Raw genomic sequence first — 22,969 nt, forward strand, 5'->3', positions numbered from 1 at the left:
TAAAATCATCACAGAGGTATTAGAGCTAAGATGAGGCTGTTCTCCTTGGGATAAAGTCAGACATGGCTGGACATTCATCTCAGGAGTCGGCAGGTAGCTGCATAGATGACTAGATAAATTTAGAAAATAAGTTTTAGGATACACACAAGCCAATTTCATAAATGTCCTTGATAAAATAGCCATTTAGACTGTAATGGAGCAGTACGATGACTGATGCGCGCACGAGAACAGACAAGAATACAGATCAAGGAAGGCTTACACTTCAGCACGCATACCTCTGCAGACGCCTGGGTGAAGCATGTGATGGTGGCAGGTAACCCAGATGCTACACAGAAAGCAGAATGATGTTATAGTTTGTTAAATGGAAATATTCAGTGTCTTTTGCATATTTGAGACACGCAAATGATAAGAATTTAAATATGTATTTATGTTCTTCTGTGGTGAGCTGAATCTAACCTTTAAGCGAAAAGGCTGTATATGTCAATGAACATTTCTGAATTCATTTCACCTGCTTTGGTGCAAATCAAAGTGACAACAGGTGCACTCGAGAGGCAACGAGATGACCCCAGAAAAGGAGCAACACCTGGAAAACTGCTCCTGTGGGTTCTTCTCCAGCCCTGAGACAGAGACTTAATGCCCAAAGTGATGATGAAATCAGTCCGATTGACAGACGTGAGTTGGGTAGTATAATTTATTTAACTGAGTAATAGCACTGGGACATTTGTGTTTTTGACACTGAAAAAGGAAACAGTATTGGGATGATGTTCTTGTGTAAAAGACAGTTTTAAGATGCTAAAAGTACCGTGTAAAGGTTTCTTAGTTCAGTTAGGAACACTTTAGTCTAAAGTCACGTTAATTTATTTGTCACAATGAATTGAATTGTTCAAGTTCAAAGATTAGTTGCATAGTTACATTTATTCCAATATAAAAATGTATCTAAGATATGTACATACCTACACATTACAGAGTAAACAAATGAAATAATTAGGAGCCAGATTTAATCCTGAGTCGGCACAATTAAAGTTTCACAGTTTCTCATGTTTACGGCACAAAAACCAAAAGATTTCCCAACTTAACTCAGATTGTGAACTCCCTCTCTGTAATCGAGCTGGGTCGTGAACTCAGTTACTGCATTTTGCCAAACTCCTCCAGGTCTAAACCGACTCCCCGTCAGGTCTAAGCATCAGTGAGGTTAGGAACTCTAACAGTAGACTAACACTGAATGTGTTAGTCTACTGTTAGAGTTCACCATTAAATATAAATGTAGAAACAGTCTAGAGTTAGTACAACCAAGTTTAAAAAAAAAAAATTCTAAAAAAAAAGTCACACAAATGTTCTGATTCAACACTGCAGCAGAATTCACCTGTAAGTGCTTTATATTTAATTCAGCTGCTGGCCTTTCACTCATCTTAAACATCGATTGACTAATTAACTTACACCTCTGGTATAAAAACTACGGACGGAACCACAGGGCACTTCACCCTTTGGTTTTTAAAATCCTTTTATCCTCTTTTCTGACGCTAATAATGATTATTATTTATAAAATGCACTTAATGTTTTACTCAGTATGACCAAAAACTAGGTCATAAAGCCAGCAAAATATTATAGTCGCCCCCTGCTGGCCATTGAAAAGAATGCAGGTTTTTGTGTCGACTTCGCTTTTCAGGCTTCAAAGCTGGGCCCATCAAGTGTTACACCAAAGTCCAGCTATTCCAGATTAGCCAGAGACTGTGAGGTGTTGGCAAGTTAATATTAACCCCATTAGAACCCCAACATCATTGCATCAAAACACTTTTTCTAAGTTACTAATTCTAACCACTAGATTTCTATTTTAAATTTTTATTATAGATTCCAACTTTGACTACTCCCTGATTTGGGACCTCCCGCCCTTCTTGAACATAAAAGGAAAGCCTGACATGGATACAGCAGCATTAAGCGCCAGATGCAACATCAATTGAACCATATAAGGGATTAAAAAGCAGAGCTAGGCTTGTTGTGGTTTGCAAAGCAGCTTGCAGCTACTGTGCTAAAGCTAAGTACCCTAAATACTATTTCAGATTAATAGTTGATTGTGACCTTGCACTGACATCATGGCCTACCATAGCTAACAGTAGGGTTAATCAATGTTAAAATCCATTGCTATTTTACTGCATTTGCTCTTCTTGAAGGTTGGTGATCATAATGTGACTTTCAGTTTCATCTGTGGGCCAAAATATTGATAAAAAATCCCCTCTCTGGAATGCAGAACACAGACTACAGTCCTTAAACCCTCCAGTCTGTACCTTTTAATTTTAACTGAAGCTCTGGGGTATTTAAGATTCTATATTATATTTTAACATTATCACTGGAGGTAAATGTCCTTTCGAGACACCCTGTGCTATGTTTTTTGTGTACTCAATAAACACAGCACAGGGTGTCTGCTCACTGAATACTTGTTACTGCATCCATGGATAAAGCAGTTTCTCCCACTGACTCGCACAACAGGCTATATTTCCGACTCTGATGGTACATTTCTATTCTTGAGCTCCAAGATTTGCTCTTCAGTCCCTATGATGGACGTCTGAGTATCCGTGCCCAGTCCCGAGTCATCTTGCGACTGAATTGTCGTAAAGGATGAAGGTGTTTCCTCTTTGGCGACGGTGGTGCGACTCGACCTATTTCGACGCAGTGACTTCAGCAGCAGGGGGCGTTGAAGGGATTGCATGGGGGCAGCCCTGAACTGCACGGTGGACTGATTTTTATGCACGATGGTAAGGTGACACCGCAGAACCTGCATGAATACGTCCCTGAACTGCCGCGAGGACAGGTTGTAGAGGAAAGGGTTGAGGACGGAGCTGAGGTAGAAGAAGGTGTCGGCCACGGGGTGGAGGATGACGTAGCTCCGGAAGTAGGTAATGGTCCAGTTGGATTTGGGCATAGCGGCCATCATAAGACGGCGAATCTGGTTGGGAAGCCAGCATACCATCAAGGATCCAACAATGAGAACTAAAGAAAAACACAAAAAGAATAAATATAAGAGAAGTGATGACTTTTTTAAAACTCTCGTGTCTGTCAATATCATATAATAATTTTAAAAAGACAGGAAACAAGACAAAACATTTAATATGCTACATGTTTGTTAAAAAGAAAATATGTTTAATCAAACTTACTCAAAGGAAGGGTGACGAGCTAAAACACCACCTTTATTCTTTAAAAAGCTATGTTCTTGATATTTTACTTTATTCATAACAGTTTTTCACCTTTATTCCCAAAAAAGAAAACGGAATTTATGACATTTAACGGAGTTAGAAGTTAGCAGGGAGTTAGCAAACTAGCTTCTATCTAAATACAATATAGCATGTCCTGACTGCGGGGTTTTGGAAACAAAACGTACAGCTCTGCTATCACTTCCAGCATAAATGAAGACAGAAAACTAAACAGCAGTGACGTTTGTAGGGTTACTGAAGTTGGGCTAGCTGGTATATAATGATGTGCTACGTGACTGCTAGCGACACAGCTATGTTAGCATAATATAAACAAGCTAACTTTTTTCCCACTCGATAAAAGTTAACGTGAGTGTTCTCGGTGGTCAGGAACAAATGTAATCGCATGGCAGGATGCTGTAAAAGGACCAAACTTCAGGAGAACAACTGAGATAATCCATCCACAATACGAGGTTAGTCATTCATATACTGCTGCATGGGCTGGGCTGTAGTTACATCCTAAGGTTTTAAAAACTGAGCTTAAATAAATTAGCGGTAATAAAAGCCGAGGGAGGTCAACAGTGATCACTGACTGTTTTAGGAGCTTTTTGAGATTAAATAGAAGAAAATACATAACATTAAACATGTTAACAACACAAAAGCCATATTAAACGCAGACTACTTTAGGCCCGGAAGTAGGATTCGTCACGTCATCACTTAACAATCAGATTGTTCAGGATGATGACAAACAGTCGCAAATTTGTTCACCAACCTTGTCGGTAGTAAAATATTATCTGAACCAGTGTTAGTTTGTCTTTATCTTGCGAGCTGGTTGTTTACATTAACACAGAATTATTTGACTCTATTTCTAAAGCTATAAGCTTCACATCATTTGGATCTTAATGGATCAACCTACATTTTCATGCACTGTTACGTGCCAAGAGATGTGGCTTTGCTTTTGTGTTCTATTTATCTTTCAGGTGTCAAGCCTCCACCTATTGGCCAGTTCGAAGTTGATTGGCATGTGTCTATTGGCTGGTCTGGGCCCAGTTGGCCAATCACACGCCAAGGATCACTACAAATGAGCAGCTCCCTGGCCAGCTGGTGGTTGCTGGCTTCTGCTATGACAAACATTTGCGAACAGGTGTCTTTATATTATGTGTGGTGGGAGGCTGGACAGGTAAGCTGGGGTACCCTATACACTGATTGCAGGTGTTAAACTGTTAGACACACTAGGGTATGTGGTTGATGCCACTTTTGTATGTTTTCACTGACCTTTTGTCGAGCAGCTAGGTAGGCCTTTTGTTTTGCATTTTTGTTTTAGTTAGGCCCTGGGAGCTCTCGACCTCTTTTTGTTTTATTACTTTCTTTGATTTGGTTCAACCGCCCAGTCCTCCTCCCCCACCTTTTTTCTTATAGATTCCACTAAATCCTGCCTAATTCTTAACTGTCCTGTTGTCATCCTCCTCCATTGATTGTGGTTGTCCGGTGTTGCTGTCTCCTTCCTGCCTTTGCCACCACCATGGTGGGGGGGACGTAACATGCACAAATCAATCCACAGACCTAATGGGAGGTTTCCTGTTTTAAGTTACAATCCATTCACATGGCAGCAATACAATGACATTTAATAAATGTAAAAATATACAGAGAGCACATTTAAGTGAAATATCTGAATATACCACTGCAATTACTCACACTTCATCATTCATGTCTGAGTCATGCCCTGAACTCTCTGAAAGGACAAACACACCCTCGGTCTCTCTTCTGCTGTTTATCCGTCTCCCTACAGTGTTTTTAATGGGGATTAAGCTGCAACCAAACAGCCTTTCTGCATTCACAAAATTATCTGATGTGAGACAAATGCTTCCTGCTGAGGAGCACAAACATAAACACATTCATGTATAACACCATGTCCAAAGACGCTGGGTGGGGGAATCATCCATCCTGATATTATTAAGAGATGAAAAGGGAGAATAAAAAAACTGAAAAATCAGTCTGTGTTTCTCACATGCAGACTAAGTGCACTCATTAGTGTTTGTTTATAAAGGTTCAGGTTCAGTTTAATGCTAATCTCAAGTGTCAGTGAGCTTTGATCCCTTGCAGCCTGTCTTAAGGTTTGCCAGTGATGTTAGAGACTTTATAAAGAGATGTCAATAGTTCAAAATAAAGACATCAAGGGCATTGCCTCAGAAAACCTGACAGAAATTTGGGAATTCTGGCAGCCTGAAATGCATTTTAATGGGCCTTTTGGGCTGAAGTTCCTCTGTTTTATATCCCATCTTATCTTAGACTAAAAACATGAGCGCCTGAAGCATGTGTCGTGTTTTGTTTTGTTTTTAAAAAAAAGCTGCATTAACTTATCTGTCACATTTACAAGCCAAAAAAGTGAAAGTGAATATATGTTGTTTGTTGTTTTTATAGCCTAGCCTCAATGTATGGCAATGTCAGTCTTACAGACGCCAAGGTTTAATGGACCAAATCGACAAACTAAAAGTAGTATGAAAAGACATTTTACTTCACTAAAACTTTACTTTTTTTTAAACAACAGTAACTAAAATTGCATTTTGAACTCAGAAAAGTACATTTTAATTTCAAAATGACCAAATTGGTTATTGCAACCAGCTTAGGGAGGCCCCGATGGGTGGGTCAGCCCCTTTCAAATCATGTTTATGTTTTAACATCTATAATGAACTTCTGAAAAACATGCCCATATTTTAATAATTAACACAATTAACAGAACAAAATAATCAACACAAACTGGAAATGTTTGTGTTGCATTTTTCGGTTGGGGCACACACTTCAGTTTCACTACAGCGCAGAGAACAGCTGGACAGAGTTTGTTACTTCCATTCAAACTATGACCGCAGTAATATGCTAGCGACCAAAGCTAGGGGAATGCACATTTTTCCCTAGTGACAGATGCTGACCAGGGGATCATTTAGCCATCAACCTCTCACAGCAGCTCCAGGAGTATTCACTTTTCCCTTGCAACCGGTGGTTGGTCATTGACTAGTTTTGAGGCCATGACCACCATGTTTATCAGGTCGTTAAGCAGTGATCGTCTGTCAAGAACATGGGTGCATGCTAACACTGAAGTACCTATAACTGATGCTCTACGAGGCTCATTCGTAGACATAAAATGTCCACATATATATATTTACCTTCAACCTGGAATGAAACTTTACCTTCTTTGGATGTGTTTCTCTTTGTCCTTCTTACAGCTGTTACAGAGTTTTTTAAAAATAACTGACAGGGAGCTGTGGTCAGATCCCTGCTAAGCTGAATGACTGAACTGAACTTTTCGGTTGTGGCTGCTGTTGGCGATTTTATCCTGTGTTTTAAAAAATGCAGCTTGCTAATCAAATATATCCAAATATGGTCACTTCTACCTTCTACAAAAACGTTAAGGCTTCAAAATACAGAATCCAGATGTCCGCCTTTAATAAACAGTTTGCTGTCTGTTTTTGCTGACCCCATCAGATGCATGTGTCTTATTTTCCAGACACAGACACTAATTTTTCACGACGCCCTGCAGCTTCATGTCAGGTCTCGCCATGTACAAACACAGCTTCGCTGCAGGACCTGAGGCTGGTCCACCTGCCTGCTGATGTGACTTGGAGTTTGCTCTCTGTTAGGAAGGATCAACCCCAGAGCCACGCATGCTGTTGCCTAGCAGGGTCACTGGTCTCATAAAAAACAGGTTTGTTTGTGGGCAGGCTTTTAAACAACGCAAACAAGAGGTGATGAAGAAATCTGAGTGGAAAGCAGCACTCTGCATCATGTTTGTCGTCAGCCAAACACTTTGTGGTCTGCAGGGATTCCTCTCAGAACAATCATCAAGTTTGAAGAAAACAAGCTACAGACAGCATCAGCCCCCAAGTTAAATTCTTTTAATGCTTTAAGATAAAAGGAGGCAAAAGAGAGAAAACACTCACATGTATGGTATTGTTCATTAAGGCCAACTGTACCGTGACCAGTCTGAATCAATACCAAGAGATGTCACCGGTAATAACTCTAGTTCTGATCACTTTCAAAGAGGAATTCAAATCAAGGTTTGTGAAGACAGTAAAGACAGAGGGTTCATCTGAGTGAAAGTACAAAGAGGAAGAAAGTGAGATGAAGACAAGTCAGAAGAAAGGAACACTGCTGGAATACAAAAATAAATGAGCAGGCAGAGGTGACGGACACAGATAAAAACAACTTTAGAGATTCATGTTGCTCTGAGTCATTTCTCCTTGACACTTTGGTAGATAATTAGACCCTCTCGGGTAATTTAAAGTGTCTTTTTATTAAAAATATCTGGAAATATATTCTCTTTATGACCTTCTCCAGATTCCAAAAACAATTTGGTCAGCTGGCCAAAGCAATTTATTTAATAAGTGACAACACTGTCATCTTCACCTTCAGAGCGCACTGAGAAAAGGGTTTGCAGTCAAGTGTGAAGGGAGGCAGAAAGAGAATTCAAGTCTGATTTTATGGTATTATGTTAAAAAAATGGTGGATTAATCTAGTTGAAGCTGGACCTTGAGAACCGAAGGAGCATCCAATTGATTAATGGGTTGATGAGGTCATAACAGTAACTGCAGGTGTTGTACTAGAAAGCTGAAGTCAAAAGTGAGGGTTTACCAATGATCTATGTTTCAACTCTCAGTCCCTGAGGGTTTGGGCTAGTTTTGTTCCGCAGATTTACTCTCTGAATTTGGTCCCTGTGATTTCTGGGTTTAGTCTTTGGTTTTGAGCCATGCGTTTGGTCCCTGCAGTCTATAGGCTTGGTCTCTAAGGTTTGTCCCTGTGGTCTCTGGGTTTGAGCCCTGCGTGTGATCTCTGGTTTTGACTTTTTATTGAGTTCAAGTCCAGAAACAAACCAAACCAAAGTTCTTGCTAAATCCAGCTAGACCATCAATAGGAGCACTAGCAATAAGCAGATGATCAGAAGATTAAAATGAATGACAAAAGCACAAGAAAGGAAATACTTTGTCAGGTTTGCAAGATAATCAGAGATTTTCAGGTTGAATATTTTTTGAAGATGATTTTCAAATGTCAGTGAACAAAAAAGGAGAGTTATAATTGATGACAGTCTACTGCAAAAAATGAAGTCTTGTGTGCTCCAAATCTCCAGATCCTCCTAGTGTGGGAGGATGATGCATTTTTGAGCTCTGGCATTTCAAAAGTCTGCAGAGGGGAGGAACTGTCATTAAAGGCTGAAGATCTGATCTAATGTTGAATCCTGACATGTTTTTATTTTCAGATATTAAAACAACTTTCTAATGGAAAACTGAAAAACTCATATTTGCAGCACCCACCTCCCTGTGTTGTCTCAAAAAGAACAACATCTAACTAACTGTAGGCAGCACAGAGAAGATCAGAGACGCCACTGTGTACTTTCACAATGAAACAGTTGAATAAACAACAATTCTCCAATTCAGTTTCATTTATTTAGCTTCTCCTATTTCTTCTTTTGCTGGAAGACAGTGTGATTTCACAGCGTTGATAAAGAATTTAACTTGACTTTGACAGATACGGTTAAAGACAGCAGTTACCTGATGCTTAAAAAGTCCACGGTTGTATGTCAGGTCTGAGACTAGAACTAGAGATGAAACAAGGATCCAGGCTTATTGTAAAGCAGGGAGTCGTGTCTGTCAGCAGTCATGGATTTTTACATTTTTCAGCACTTTGTGTTATTTTTCTGTTCAGTGTGAGACCCCTTCCTTTTATAAGTCAGTCTGAAACTCAGAGGAAAAATGTTGCCCATCCCAGCCATAAACTGATGATTTCCACCAATCTGACATTTGTTTTGGATGAAAAATGCAATTTCATTCAGGACTAACGGTTAAAGCACATAAAACCATACACATTTATAAATCTAAGCAGCTGGATGTGGATGCACTCCAAGTGTGTTCATGTTGGAGACTTGCAGTGCCGGTTCTCCTGCCAGGAACTGCCCGGGGCCACGAACCCTGTGGGGCTCCCAAAGCCTCAGGTTCAAATCTCTAGGATTGTCAGTCTGGCTTTTAATTGCTTGTTTCTTTTGGCACTTTATAACCAAACCTAGCAGGTTTGGGTTTTTTTTTTTTTGACTGAATATTACCAATACTGCTGAGGATTGACTGTTTCAGCTCTAACTGGGATAAGTGCACACATTTCTCATAATATGCGTCTCCAGTGGGTCCTTCCAGTCCTGCTCCACTAACAGTGGGACATCATAGCTTTAAAAAAAATGCTACTTTCCTACACTTAAATTGATGAAGACCTGCCATCCTTTATCCCACCAGCCTTATAAATGATCCTAACTGTTCAAATGATGGCACTATAGATATCACACACTCCACTGATTCAATTTCAGTAAAACCTGGAGGGATGATACATCGAGGCAAATTTTTTTTGTACTTTAAAACCTGCAAAGTTCATATTTCCAATATGTTGCATTAAAAATGTAACGATGCAGCAGGTTACGGATTGGATGCATCATCGAATCCTGGCAGCAGATCATGAAGTGGCCGTATCTCTCTTTCTTTAAAGGTGTTTTTTCCCCCTATAGATCTACCTATCACATCGGCTCGCTGATCACAGCCGAGACGTTCACCTGGCAATATGCCCCTGAGTCAGAACAGATCAGTAATGTCTCTGCAGAGGAGTTAGGATGCAGCTGAATATGTGATTGCATGAGCCTTCCTTCATGTCATTGATAAATCTTTATTGTTTTAATGTCACTCTCTTCACGCTGAATGCACCTTCCTCAAAAACTCCAATCTCAGCTGATGCACTCATCAGTGATGTTCCCGAACTTGTTGACATTAAACACCCACACACACTCTCACTGTCTCTCTGCCAGGCAAAATATAACTGCCTGCTAATTAGCAGGCAATTAAAGGAGATTATTGGAACAATTAATTGTCTGTCTTTTTGTTGTAATTGGAGTGTGTTTGATTGAGCTTCCCAGTTCCTCTGTGCATCTCACAGCAGGAGAAAAGGGGGCGAGCCGAATCTCTGCCTGGCGTAAGTATGATTTACACTTTTAATAAGAGCTAAAAAAAGAGAAAGAAATCAGACCGACCGCTGCCTCATTTACATGGAAAATCTTCCCCTTTCAGACCTCGGATGGGTTTTTCTGTGTAGCTCATACAGGAAATACTGTGGTTTACACACTCGCCTAACAAGTGAAAGGTCCATGGGAGGACACACAAATCCCTTTGGGAGTGTGTCATTAAACTAGCCCCATTGAATAAGGTGAATAAGGTGAAGAGAATTAGCTTTTTGAGATTTCCTTACCTGCATGATTGAGCCTGCATCAAGACATGTTGTAAACCTGAATTTTTTTTTAACTGACCAGCAGGGGGCGCCTGTAAAAAGACTCTTGGCTGCATTAGTCTTCAGGAGAATAATTTGTTTATTGATTTATCGGTTCCAGGAGATGGCTGCCCCTCCCTGAGTCTGGTTCTGCAGGAGGTTTCTTCCTGTTAAAAGAGAGTTTTTCCTCCTCGCTGTCACCAAGTGCTTGCTCATACGGAGTCATCTGATTGTTGGCGTTTTCTCTGTATCATTGTAGGGTCTTAAACTTACAATATAAAGCACCTTGAGTCATCTATAGTTCTGATTTGGCTCTATATAAATACAATTGAACTGAATTGGCTTGAATTTATTGATTTGTTTGTGGCCTTTTTAAAAATATTGCTAATTACTCTTTTATTCAGTAAAACCGGAAAGGTTTTACAAAATTTTACAGTTCATCAGATAACTGAATGATCCCAAGTTTACTGATTAGCTACACCAAGAGGCTTCATAACAGTTAGACAGCTGCAACCCACAGCTGAAAAACGCAGTTTACTAATCTATCTGCTAATATGGTCACTTCTGGCTTCAAAATCCAATAGGCGACGCCATGCTGTAGCCCGTAACTTTAGCAGTAACTCTGTTATCAAACAATTGCCAACAATTCTTGGCGGAAGGGGAGGGAAGGCCTAATAATTAGTTAATTATTAAAAACAAATCTTTTACAATAGTCTCATGGGTGTTATAAATGCTGTTTTCGATTTTAGATGCAATTTCAGAGCGAAACAAACCACTACAACATCCCAGTGAATCAGTGAGAGTATCAGGACTGGGTCACACCTGAGTCCGCCTGATAATCAGATGAATATTCAGCACGGGGAGAAACTCTGAAACTCATTTTAAAACTTTTGCAACTGATTTGACTCTTTTAGAAATCCCAGAAGCTGCATAAACCTGCACACGGATGCTCAGCGAGCAGCTTATAAACACAAAATTTCTCCCATAACTCGGGGGGTGGGGGGGATTTTCTCAAATAGAGGGCATCGCCACATCGCCGGCACCCTTCATTTCCATGATTGGAAACAGCTCAAAGACAAGAGCTGAATAATCGAGAGAAGTGAAGTCTTTCACCAGTATTTGTTGATAAACACCTGATTGATGACTGGATCTCACCGGTGACGACGGTCCTGATTGCTTACTGATTTAAAGCTTATGTCAAATCTATACAATTACCCAACTGAAGAGTGCTAATGAAGGAGAAGATGAGCATGGAGTGAAATTATTCAGATCTGCTTGATGAGGGTAAAAGTTAACGAATGAGCTTATTCACTTGTTTGATTATGCAGCTGATTTCACTTTCAGGAGCTGTTTGTGGTGTGATATGAACATCAATGGAGGAGCTTATATATGACTTACATTTTCATATTGTATATGAAGGAAATGATTATCAGAAAACAGATCTTTCTTTTCCTCCATGTTTTCTGTTTGTTTCCTCTTTTTCCCTTGCTTTGCCTCCAAATCTTCCCTTTCCTCTGTGTCTTCCTCCTTGGTTTTACTTTCTTTTGCTTCTTATTTTACTTGCTTGACCTCCATGTTTTCCTTCTGTGTTTCTTCTGTGTTTTATTTTGCTTTTCTTCTTTTGTTTCTATTGTTTAGCTCCTTCTTATTCCTTGTGTTTCCTCCATATTTTCCATTGTTCTTGCCCGTTTCCTCTTGGTTTTCCTGCTTGATTCCCTTGTTGTTGCTTATTCTTTTTCTTGCTTTTCCCATTTTATGTTAGGCTTTGTTGATTTTGGATCATTTAGTATTTAGTTTATGGCACTAGTTCCCTTTCCCTTTATTTGAAGAGACTGGTGATAAAAGGAGATTTTTTTTAACCGAAAATTTCTAGTATAAAACTTGATATTTAATTAAACAGCCACAATTTTAATCATTTAGTATGTTTCAAACACACATCGCATGAAAAACTGCACATTTAATGACTTCATATTAAAGTGACTTCAATCTAACCACAAACCACTGCTGAAGCAAAAGAAAATGAAACTGACGTGAGAAAATAATCCTGCAGCTGTCTCATTGATCTGGTTAGATTTCTCCTCAGACGCTGGATGAAGTCGGTCCTGTGGATAATAAGCCTAAGAAACCTGTGATGAAGGCAAACATCATCAAAGTCTGCGACGCTGAGAACAAATTTCCCTTGAACCCAGAGACTATCAGACACAAGCATAGCGAACGATTTCCTCCCACAGAGAGAATAAAGAGGGTTTTTGTAGATTGGAAATTTGGGCTTATTAGCTGCATAATAATGAGATTCTGAGATGCCAGATGGGCGAGTTTAACCAGCAGGCCAGCTCAGATAGTGCCAGGTAGATATGAGCCATTAAAAAACATCCTTAATTGCAAATATGCAAACATTAGTCAAGATTTTGTGGACTAAATTGTGTTTCCTTCACAGCAAACATCCTTCTGAGAGGTAGAAGGTTAATTTAAACCAAGAACAGTGATTGCAAATAGTTTTCACAAAAGGGCAATTAAGGCTGTTTCTGCACAGCGCTGAATTCATTAAATGTTATCCATGAAAAGCAGCTCACACTGCAAAGATCTAACGGCAGTTATGAGTCTGTCAGGCACAAACACAACGATCCTTCCTCAATCAGCCACAAGAGGAAAGCCACAAAGAATCAATCTGACGGCTAACAGGAGATCCTGCGTTATTAAACCACCTGAAACACTGAAAGCAGTCACACAGGAGTGTTATTCATAAAGGAGCTAATCACCTCAGAGCACATTTACTCAGCCAGGCACCAGAGAGTCGTGTTTGCCACCCTGATAAAAAATATGCACATGTCAATATATAAATACAACCGTGTGTGTTAGGGACAAAGACGGAAAAAAACATAAAAATATATGGAAAAGAAAAGGAGGGAAGGAAAAAGAAGACAGGAAGAAAAGGGAAGAAAGAAGCTAGAAGGAATGGATGGAGGAATGAAAGGAAGGGAGGAAAAAGGAAAATGCTGAAAGGAGGTAAGAAGGAAAAGAAAGGGAAAGGGGAAGAAAATGAAGAAGGAACGGTGGAAAGAAAAAACAAAGGAGTGAGGAAATATACAAGTGATGAAGGAAAAACAGGAAAGGAAAAAGAACGGAAGAAAAAGAAGAAAGAAGGAAAAGAACAGGAAAAAGGAGGGGAAAGTTGGGAAGGAGGGAAAAAAAGAAAATAAAAAGAAGAAGAAAGTGGGATCAAAGGAGGCAGAAAAAGATGGGAAGAACAATATAAAGGCAAGGAGTGAGTGAAGTTGGAGACCGAAGGAAAGAGGAAAGGAGGAATGCAAGGAAAGGACAGAAGAAAAGATGAAAGGAAATATTCAAGGAAGAAATGAAAAGAGGAAGAAAGAAAAAGGAAAGATGGGCAAGAGAACAAAGAAAGAAAGGGAAAGGGGAGATGAAAGAAAGGAAAGAAGGACAGAGGAAGAAAAAAGGAAAGAAGGCACTAAGGAAAGAAAAAGTAGGAAGTAAAGTTTTCATTTTGTCTAATTCAACATTTGGCTGTAATAAACGCCAAAGTTGTGCTAGCCAAACTTCATCTCATTTAATATGCTAACCAATCTACTGAGCCAGCATAAATATGGTCATGCCTGGAAAATAAATAAATAAATAACTAAATAAAAGACTGTAACGGCCAATAAACCACACTGCTTAACACCCCATTTTTATTAACCGGTCCTTCATATATTTATTTTATAATTACAATTATGAAGAAGGATCCCATAAACATCCATTTTAAATGTGTTTTATATTCTGCTTTCATGTTATGCAGCTGATGCCATTAATAGCGAGAACGAGCATGGAATATGTTTTTCCAGCCCCGTTTTGGTTGCCAGGGAAGTTAAATGCTTGTAAAACAGCTGCTGCTGGTGGTTTTGTAATCTCCCAATTAATCATTTCATGGATGCAGATGATGTTCTGCCTGTTAAAACGGCTCCACCACAGCTGTTGGGTCTAAGCTCCCAGCGCAAAGCTGCCTCTGACATTAGAATTACTGCTGAACAACAGTTCGGTTAATCAGACGTTAAGAGAGTTCATAAATGGTTTAGACGGTTCTCAGGTTAAATATCTTGATCTTGGTTAACAATGCCATGAATTAAATGTTAATTATTACACTCTGTATTTTCACTATCAGGTTAACTATCTACAGATTTATGACTTCTGAGGTTTGCGAGGCTGTAATCTCTGCTCAGATTCATCCAAATGCTGCAAAAGTGATTGGACAGCACTTTACAGTGCAAATGGGTAATGGCCCAAAGCATATTGCAAAAACAACCCAAGAGAATGCCAAGGTAAAGAAATGGGATAATTTTCAATGGCCAAGCCAGTCACCTGATCTCAGCCCAACAGAGCTTATCTGAACGCAGAAAGATCAACAAACAAGCAGCAGCTGAGCAGCAGGACTGGCAGAGCACCTCAACACAAGACACACAGCAGGCTCCAGACACTAACAAATATTGCTTTGTCCAAGTATTTTATATGATCCTTATATCTAATATTATGTTAATTTATTCAATTAGTTATGTGCCTCTAAAAAGGAGAGACTATGTATAAAATGGTTGCAATTCTTAAACAGTAGTAGTAGTATTTATTTATATTAAACTTATTGAATGAAAGGGTTAAATGAAAATGACAAGAAATCTTTCATTGTCCAAAAATGTTTGGACACAACTGAATTATCAACCTAACATTGAATTTATTATATGTACATGCTGGTGGTTATAAACAGTTTCTTTCCTCATTAATTTGCATTTCAGGATTCAGTTCAGGATGTGTTTCTGTCTCCATGTCTCCTTTAATTATAAGTTACACTGTTACTGTTTACTTATCTGCATTTTTGTCTTTCGAACACAGTTTTTTTTTTTTTAAGGAAACAGGAGAAGGGAGTGGTCAACAAACATCATTATGGAAATAATTCAGTTCATGTTTGAGAAAACGAACAGGGTAATGAGATGTATTTATGCTAGGTTGTAATGTGCAGCACCCACAAAGTTACTTGTGGTGGACATAGGGTGTTGCAGTGCCGGACTTGATGAACGTGTGTGCTGAGAACATCTACAGGTTTGTCTGACATACAACGTAACAGCGAGTGATTCCACGATGGGGGGGGAGTGTTGGGAAAGCAGGTCACTGGACAGTGTGTGGGTTTTGTCAATTAGCGATGGAGGTCACTATGCCTGTGTATGCGTGTGTGTGTGTGTGTGTGTGTATGTATATATATATATATATATATATATATATATATATATATATATATATATATATATATATAGGGGCAGATGTCCAGGGTCCCATGCCATGGGCGAGCTTGTGTGTGTTGCTGTCTGTTCATGTGTGTGAAGTGATGTGCAGCCAATCAACTCAATCTCCTTCCTTTTCAGTGATTTCTGAGGCCGACAGCGAGTGACTGTTGACATGATTTCAGTTCGTGTTTCAGACTTGAAGCAACAGCAGCAAAAGTTGGGATCTGTGACTCTCACTGCCCTCAAAGTAAAAACAAGAACGAACACACGCGAGGCCACAAAGAGTAAGAAAGGATTAATTAGATGAGATATTTCTCTGTGTTCTCCTTCTCATTGCTTATTTCAGTCCAAATTTCAACTGCAGCTTATTCGCAGTGCTGCATCAATTCATTTCAGTTTTATTTATATAGTATCAAATCACAACAACAGCTGCTTCAAGGCACTTTATATAGTAAGGTAAAGACCCTACCGTATAAAAAGAAAACCCACAACAATCATGTGACAACAAGAGCAAGCACTTGGTGACAATGGGAATGAAAAACTGTTTTTAACAGGAAGAGCTTCCAGCAGAACCAGGGTCCTGGATAGCCATCCTATTCCAGCATAACTAAGGGAGGGTTCAGAGTCACCTGATCCAACCTAATTGCATTTATCAAAATGGAAAGTTTTGAGGCTAATCTTGAAAGCAGTGCTATCTGCCTCCTGAATCCAAACTGGGAGCTGGTTCCACAGAAGAGGGATCTGAAAGCTGAAGGCTCTGCCTCCCATTCTACTTTTAAATACCCTACAAACCACAAGTAAGCCTGCAGTTTGAGAACAAATTCATCAAATTTTTTTCTGCAATAATATTTATTTAACAGGGAAAATACATGTAAAGGCGGTTATGTTTAAGCAAAATGCAACAGATCCAAGGACAAATGGGACTTTGGTGATGAGCAGATCGTGTCCCGGTTTAAAGCACTCTAATAAAAACATGGATACAAGCACACTGAACAGCAGCAAACGGGGAATATTGTGGAAAACTATGCAACACCTTCTTTACAATAATGCTCATCCTGGGAGTAACCCCTGACTGTACATTTTGTATACAGTATAAGAGAAGAAAAAGAGAAAAAAAAAACTATCTACAGATTTACAGTATACCTGAGCAGCACCAGTGATCAGCATACAGAAAAAGATTTGATGATAATATGTACTAGTATCCTAAATTCTTAATAAATGCTCCCAGATGTTTAAAGGATGCGATCTGATGAAGAATACATAGAACAAACTACACGCAGAATAAATCAAGATCAAGATACACCTTTAGTAGATAAATGGTATCAATTTAAAAGTCCTATATGTCACTTTGTTCTGGAGTTATTGCATTCACAAGCTTGGGTGTTCATGTCGCCCCCTCGACTGAGTGACTGCAGCACCCCATCAGCCTTTTACGGCTAAGGGGGTAAAAATTAACTTGGGAAAAATTGATAACTAAGACTAAAAAAAGTTTAACTCATTTTAAGTCATAACGAGTAACAAGTTCTAGACTTGGAGTCAGGACCCAGACCACAACAGTCAGCTCTATTTAAAAGGTTTATTTTATAGGTGTGAAGTATTTGGAGTTGGTAAGAACTTCAGTTGAGTATTTGTCTGGGAACTTCATGGAAACTGGAATGACTTGAGTATGAAAGCACTTTTTCAATTTCATAAATACCAATAAATCTAGGAGACAACTTTTTGGAGAAGCATTTCAATGGAACATCTTTGCAAGATAGCTAAACTTTCTAACCTGGCATGCAGTAAGGAGCTGGGATCCTCCGCCTGTCTACCAGGCACAAGCTTGGACACAAAGAGGTAGGTCAAAGCATTTACTTGTGACCAGTTTCCAGTTAAGAGTTGATGGCAGGCCAGAATCTTCCAAAGGTAGGGAGTGGGCATGTAGATGTAAACAATAAGCCTGAGTAAATGAGGTGAGGGAGGACAAGTGCAGTGGCTGCCTGGACCACGACAAAGTAAAGACAGCAAAAATACCGACTAGTATTACAGCTATATCACCGAAACACATGAGAAAGATTACTGTGTCTTCTATTAATTTAGTATTTTAATGTGCATAACACAGTTTTATTATGTCGCCTGCAAGTACTGACTAAAAATAAAAAAGATTTGAACCATGAACCCCAGCTGCACCACCTCAGAGCTGAAGTCGGGGAAAATCCTACGACTGCACTCAAGACCAACTCCGGCTAGAAGTACTACTTCAGCTCAGACACTTGCCCAAATCTGATTACTTTCTCTGAATTCATTTAAAAAAGTGCAGCACTGAGAGTGCTTGTAACACCGAACATCCAATCACCACTCTCAACACAGTCCTGCATCAATCTAACTGATGCTGGAGAGGATTTCAGACTGCAGCACATGTTGGTTTTACTCTGATTAAATTGAGATGTCATAACAATACCTTATTGATTGGATGCGCACAATAACAACACTTTGCCTCCGTATCCTCCGTCATCTAAACAGCTTGAGAAGATTAGCCAACTTTCAGCCTATGCTGCTTTTTGACCATACGTCTATCCAGTTTCTTAACGTCTAATCCAACATAAAGAAAGCAGAAGAGCTCAGGTAACACTTGGCATATCTGACCCTCATTATGCCCCAGGCAGAGGTGAAGAAAACAGAAGGGTTGCATTAGCTAAGCTATCATGTTCGCTCATGTTTACCCGGAAAGGGTTGAGGAGGTGCCTCAAGTGGTTCTTCTTATCTCCTTTACCCATCCCGAGGTGGTTGTTACGAATAATTAGACCCGCAGACAATTGCAAAGTTTAGTTAAGACTCAGTTAAACTCAAGAGATGGTATACTTTATTTTTTCCAGAGATGGGGAAGTTTGAGGTGTCAGCTGGTAAAAATGAGGATAAACACAGCAAACATATAACAAATAACTAAATGGAATTGTGTGTAGTTCAATCAAGTAAAATACATTATGTATAAAAATAATTCTTTTAATCTAGTAAAGATTTGCCTGAAATCAAAATGAGCACAAGAAAAATAAGTAGAAATTTACATAAAAACATACATTTGATGACTATTTTATTATATTTATATTATATTACTATTTTATTTTATTATATAAGAATACAATATTTCAGTCATGTCTGATGTTGTTTGTTTGTTTTTTTACACATAAAATAAAGATTGGTATTCATTTAAATCCTCTGAGATTTATATTTGATAGTAAACCTTTAAATGTAATGCTGCTACTGGATCAGTGCTCTTATAACCAGGTACCATCGATGCCATCTTTGAACTTGACTGTTGATCCCTTAATTAATTATTATTATTACAATGCCTTCAGAACCATAAACACACTGAGTCTTGTGTACAGTTTGCCCTCGTGTTTGTTTAATGATTAGATTTTTACCGGCATGATTTATTACACAAGTCCTGCTGGCCATCTGTCACCTGTCCACTGATAAGGTATGGTTGTGGTAATGGTTTTATCCTCATTAACGGTAAAGTGATCTGAACGGGCATTTTTGAATCAATGTCAGAACTTCACTTTTTTTTTTTAAAGTCAGGTTCAAATAAAAGTGTTGTGTTTCTGGTCAGGTGATTAATGTAAGTATGACATTCAGTCTCCTTTGAGCTCTGTTTGGGTGTCCAATAACTGAGCGAAACGTCACATTATTTAGGATATCTAGTAGCAGTTTTCAGGAGCTATAAAGCTGCTAAAGTTTATTCAGCGGCTACCTGTGGCATGCGGGATGCTCAAAATCATCTTTAAAGCTCATATTTAAAAGTTATCAGTAGAAGCAATCTCCTGTAAAGTCTGGTTATCTTTTGTTATTTTATGTTATCTTATCTTACCTTACCATAGACATTTCTGTTGTGGTCTAAAATAATGTTCAGTTAAAGATTAAAAGTAACTACAACACTTCAAGTATACATATGTAGGCGAGGGGGTAGTATGAAGAGGATAACAAAATTTGTCAGGTGGGAAAAGTTATCACTTCTTGTGCACCAGTGTGACGAAACATCAACAGTTGGAACTGAAAAAAGGAAGTCAGGGTAAAAGGCCTAAATGTCCTGTAGAGGCCGGCTTCCACAGACTCACATGTTAACCTCCGTGCAGAGGTTTGCCTTCTCCGGCGCTGATAATTGGCATCTGTCTTGTGTTAGTGACGTAAAAGATTTAATGCGACATGACCATTCAAACAGCAGTCGCTTTCTAAAACATCAGATATGTATCGGATTCAGTACCACATACGAAAGTGACCCAGATGAAAATATCAGATTTGTGCTGTTCAAACTGTCATACCATGATCGGATACGGGACGCCTAGGGTCAAAAAAGTCGGATTTGATGTGGTTTCACCTGCAGTGTGAACGTAGCCTTAGAGGTGTTCAACATGAGGTAGTTTGTGTAATTCCAGTCACTGAAGGCTTTTACAAGAGCCCTATATATTCACATTCCTATCCATTCCTGATACACGCCACAATGGCATCTGGGTATTTCTAGATGTGCCACGACTCAGATTTGTATTTATTTTATTTTTTTACTTTATTTTTATTTATTTTTAGGAACATTAACATTTACACAGACACAGCAAGGGAAAAAAGGAAACAACTAAGTAGAAAATAAAAAAATAAAAACAATGGCTATGTGAAGTTACTAAAATGTAGTTTTTCCACTTGGAGACACACCGTGCATCTTGCTCGTTTGTATACACCCCCACACCCACATCTGTGTACATACTCACACACACTTTCAAGTATCTACATTACATACATAATACATATCTACATGTGCATACATGCATACTCATGTATGTATACCCTTTTACACATTTTTGTGCATGTCTATACAAGTGTCCATTCAACATCATAAGGAATTAAGACCAGTCGAGCACCAGAAATATCAGGTTAAATGAAAATAGAATGGGAAGGGGATGAATAAGATCCTTTCCCTACATTATTCACAACCCTTTTGCATACTCGAAAACCATTTTGACCAGTATCTTTGAAATTTGTCTTTACAGAGTCTTAGAGAAAAGGTCATCTTTTCCATTTCACAGATATCTTTTACAATGGCTGACCACTCTCCAACCGTTGGTGGGTCCTTGTCTAGCCATCTTCTAGTTATTGCTTTTTTACTTGCTGCCATCAGATTTGTATTTATAGTGTATATTTGTATCTAATACATACAAATCTGAGTCCTGTGAAAGTAATGAGTAATGTGAAAAGGAATGGAGCCTGGACACTCCCCTGTGGAGCACCCCTGCTGCTCCTTAATGTCCCAAAAATACAGTTCCCCAAGTCTGTGATCCAGGAAACAAAGACTATGAAGCAAGTAGAGGACAGCATCCTTCACTCCATGTGTGTTGTTTGTATGCAAACTACAGCAGATCATGTTTGTTTTTGACCTCAAGTCTCACTTGGTGCAGAATCAGGTGTTCCAAGGTTTTCAACATGTGTGCATTTTTCATTAGAGGGCTCCAAGCTAGCACCCCTTCTGAGAGAGACTTAGTCTACTACAAGAAAGCATGGAGCCTGAATCAGAGGCAGGAAGTCCTGAAATATAATTACAGTATTTATGGCCTACATGAATACTGTTCATGTACTGAATACTGCAGTTCATGTATTCATAATAAATACATGAACTGCTTTTAGCATCTGAGACAGGATGTTTCTAATTTTAGAGTGTTGAAGAACCTCTGTCTGTCCAAGATGACTCCAAGAATCATAAGCAGCAGCCCTTTGGAGGGGACATGAAAAATCTAAAAAATAGTCCCGTTTCTTTCAACTCAAGGACTTAGTTCAACTTGACTAAGACTACCATGACCTGGATGACTGACAACCTCAGAGACTAGTGGAGCTTATACAAAAAGCTCTACTTATGATATCAGATTTCAGAAACCTGAGAAATCTCCAGTAACCAGCTTTAAAAGTTGTCACACCCAAAAGCTCTAGCTAACAGACACTTGAGAAAAACACAGTCTTCAGTGGAGAAAAAAGAAACTCAGAGGCAAACCCCACAACAGAGAATCCAACTTAACTCTAGAATCTGAATCACTCATCATCAACTCCAACAATTGGAGTTAACAATTTGAACCAGAGCCGATGCAACACATGCTACGCCACCTGCTCCAGGCAGAAGAAGTCCTGACAACATGCCAGGTGACACAGAAACTAGATTCCCATAGATTCCCATGAATACAGGTGTGCTTTTAATTTTCTTGGCCTGTACTTTGGTGCTTAAATAAAAACATCTCTACATTATCTTTGCATAACGGTAGGAAGACAGCACCATAATTCATTGTGGCTGCAACACAAGAATGATTACAACAAATGGAGAAAATTGAGCAAAAATGGCATGTTGGCTGGTTCATCAGTCAACCTACAGGGCACTTCCTCTCTGCTAATCTCCTGCTTTTTAATTGCTTTGAAACAGTCAGTGTGATAAAGATGCCACGTTTCTTTGAGTTAAAGCTCCTTGAAGCAGTACGTCCCACAGGACATTAAAAAGCTGCTCCAACCCCACCTGCTCACCCCCAGCAACTTCCTACAAAATAGTCTTATCTCAAGAATAAATTTGCAATGTCACGGGAAAGGGGTTTACCGTTTATTGTCATTAGGTGTAGAGTGGTGGTCAAAAAAATTATTAATTTAAAATCGAATCAAAACTGAAGTGGGCAAAAAATAAAGATGTATGTGATAAATAGATGAGTGTATTCTAAAAAAGGATGCAGAAGATGGAGTAAACCATCAAGTGATTTTTAATAACTAATCATTTTATCTTTAAAGTTCAACAGGTGAGAACATTAATCTAAGAAAAACACCAATCGGGACAATGTTGGATGGATCACTTACCTCTCTATGGATGGTCTGGACTGGCTATCCGTCTAGAGCTGGGACATTAAACACTGACTGTCCTATATCTGCGAAACTAAAAGTTTCAGTTAATTCATGACATTTTTAGTCTTTGTTACTGTGTAGCAATTATATTATATTTGTGTACTTTTAACTTTTTTACCCATCACCTAATTACTCCGGTGTAGCATGAATGCCCACTGGGGAGGTCTTTATCAGTAAAAATAAAATAAAGTCCAAAATGTATACGCTCCTCACATTTTCCAAAGACACCCATTGGAGCTGGATTAAAGACAACGCTGAACCAATTCTGAGCCCCTGACCTTATGTTTGACACCCCACGTCAAAAGCCTCTGATCCTAAGAGTCTTATCCTAATAGAAAA

The 22,969-nt window shown here is 39.0% G+C and overlaps 1 protein-coding gene across 1 annotated transcript in view; it reads right to left on the reverse strand.

Annotated features, from left to right (window-relative positions):
• Positions 1–684: 684 nt before the first annotated feature.
• Positions 685–22,969, reverse strand: part of gpr39 (G protein-coupled receptor 39) — a 38,442-nt gene continuing 16,157 nt past the window's right edge. Inside the window, exon 2 of the mRNA XM_085249445.1 lies at positions 685–2,985. Within this exon, the coding sequence (XP_085105571.1) occupies positions 2,486–2,985 (500 nt within the window). The 3' untranslated portion in view covers positions 685–2,485. The remainder of the gene's footprint in view (positions 2,986–22,969) is intronic.

The sequence above is a fragment of the Mchenga conophoros genome, linkage group LG16, assembly GCF_057382185.1.
Source record: "Mchenga conophoros isolate Kocher_MC1m ecotype Shallow Benthic linkage group LG16, M_conophoros_male_GT1.1, whole genome shotgun sequence".
NCBI classification, from domain to species: Eukaryota; Metazoa; Chordata; class Actinopteri; order Cichliformes; family Cichlidae; genus Mchenga; species Mchenga conophoros.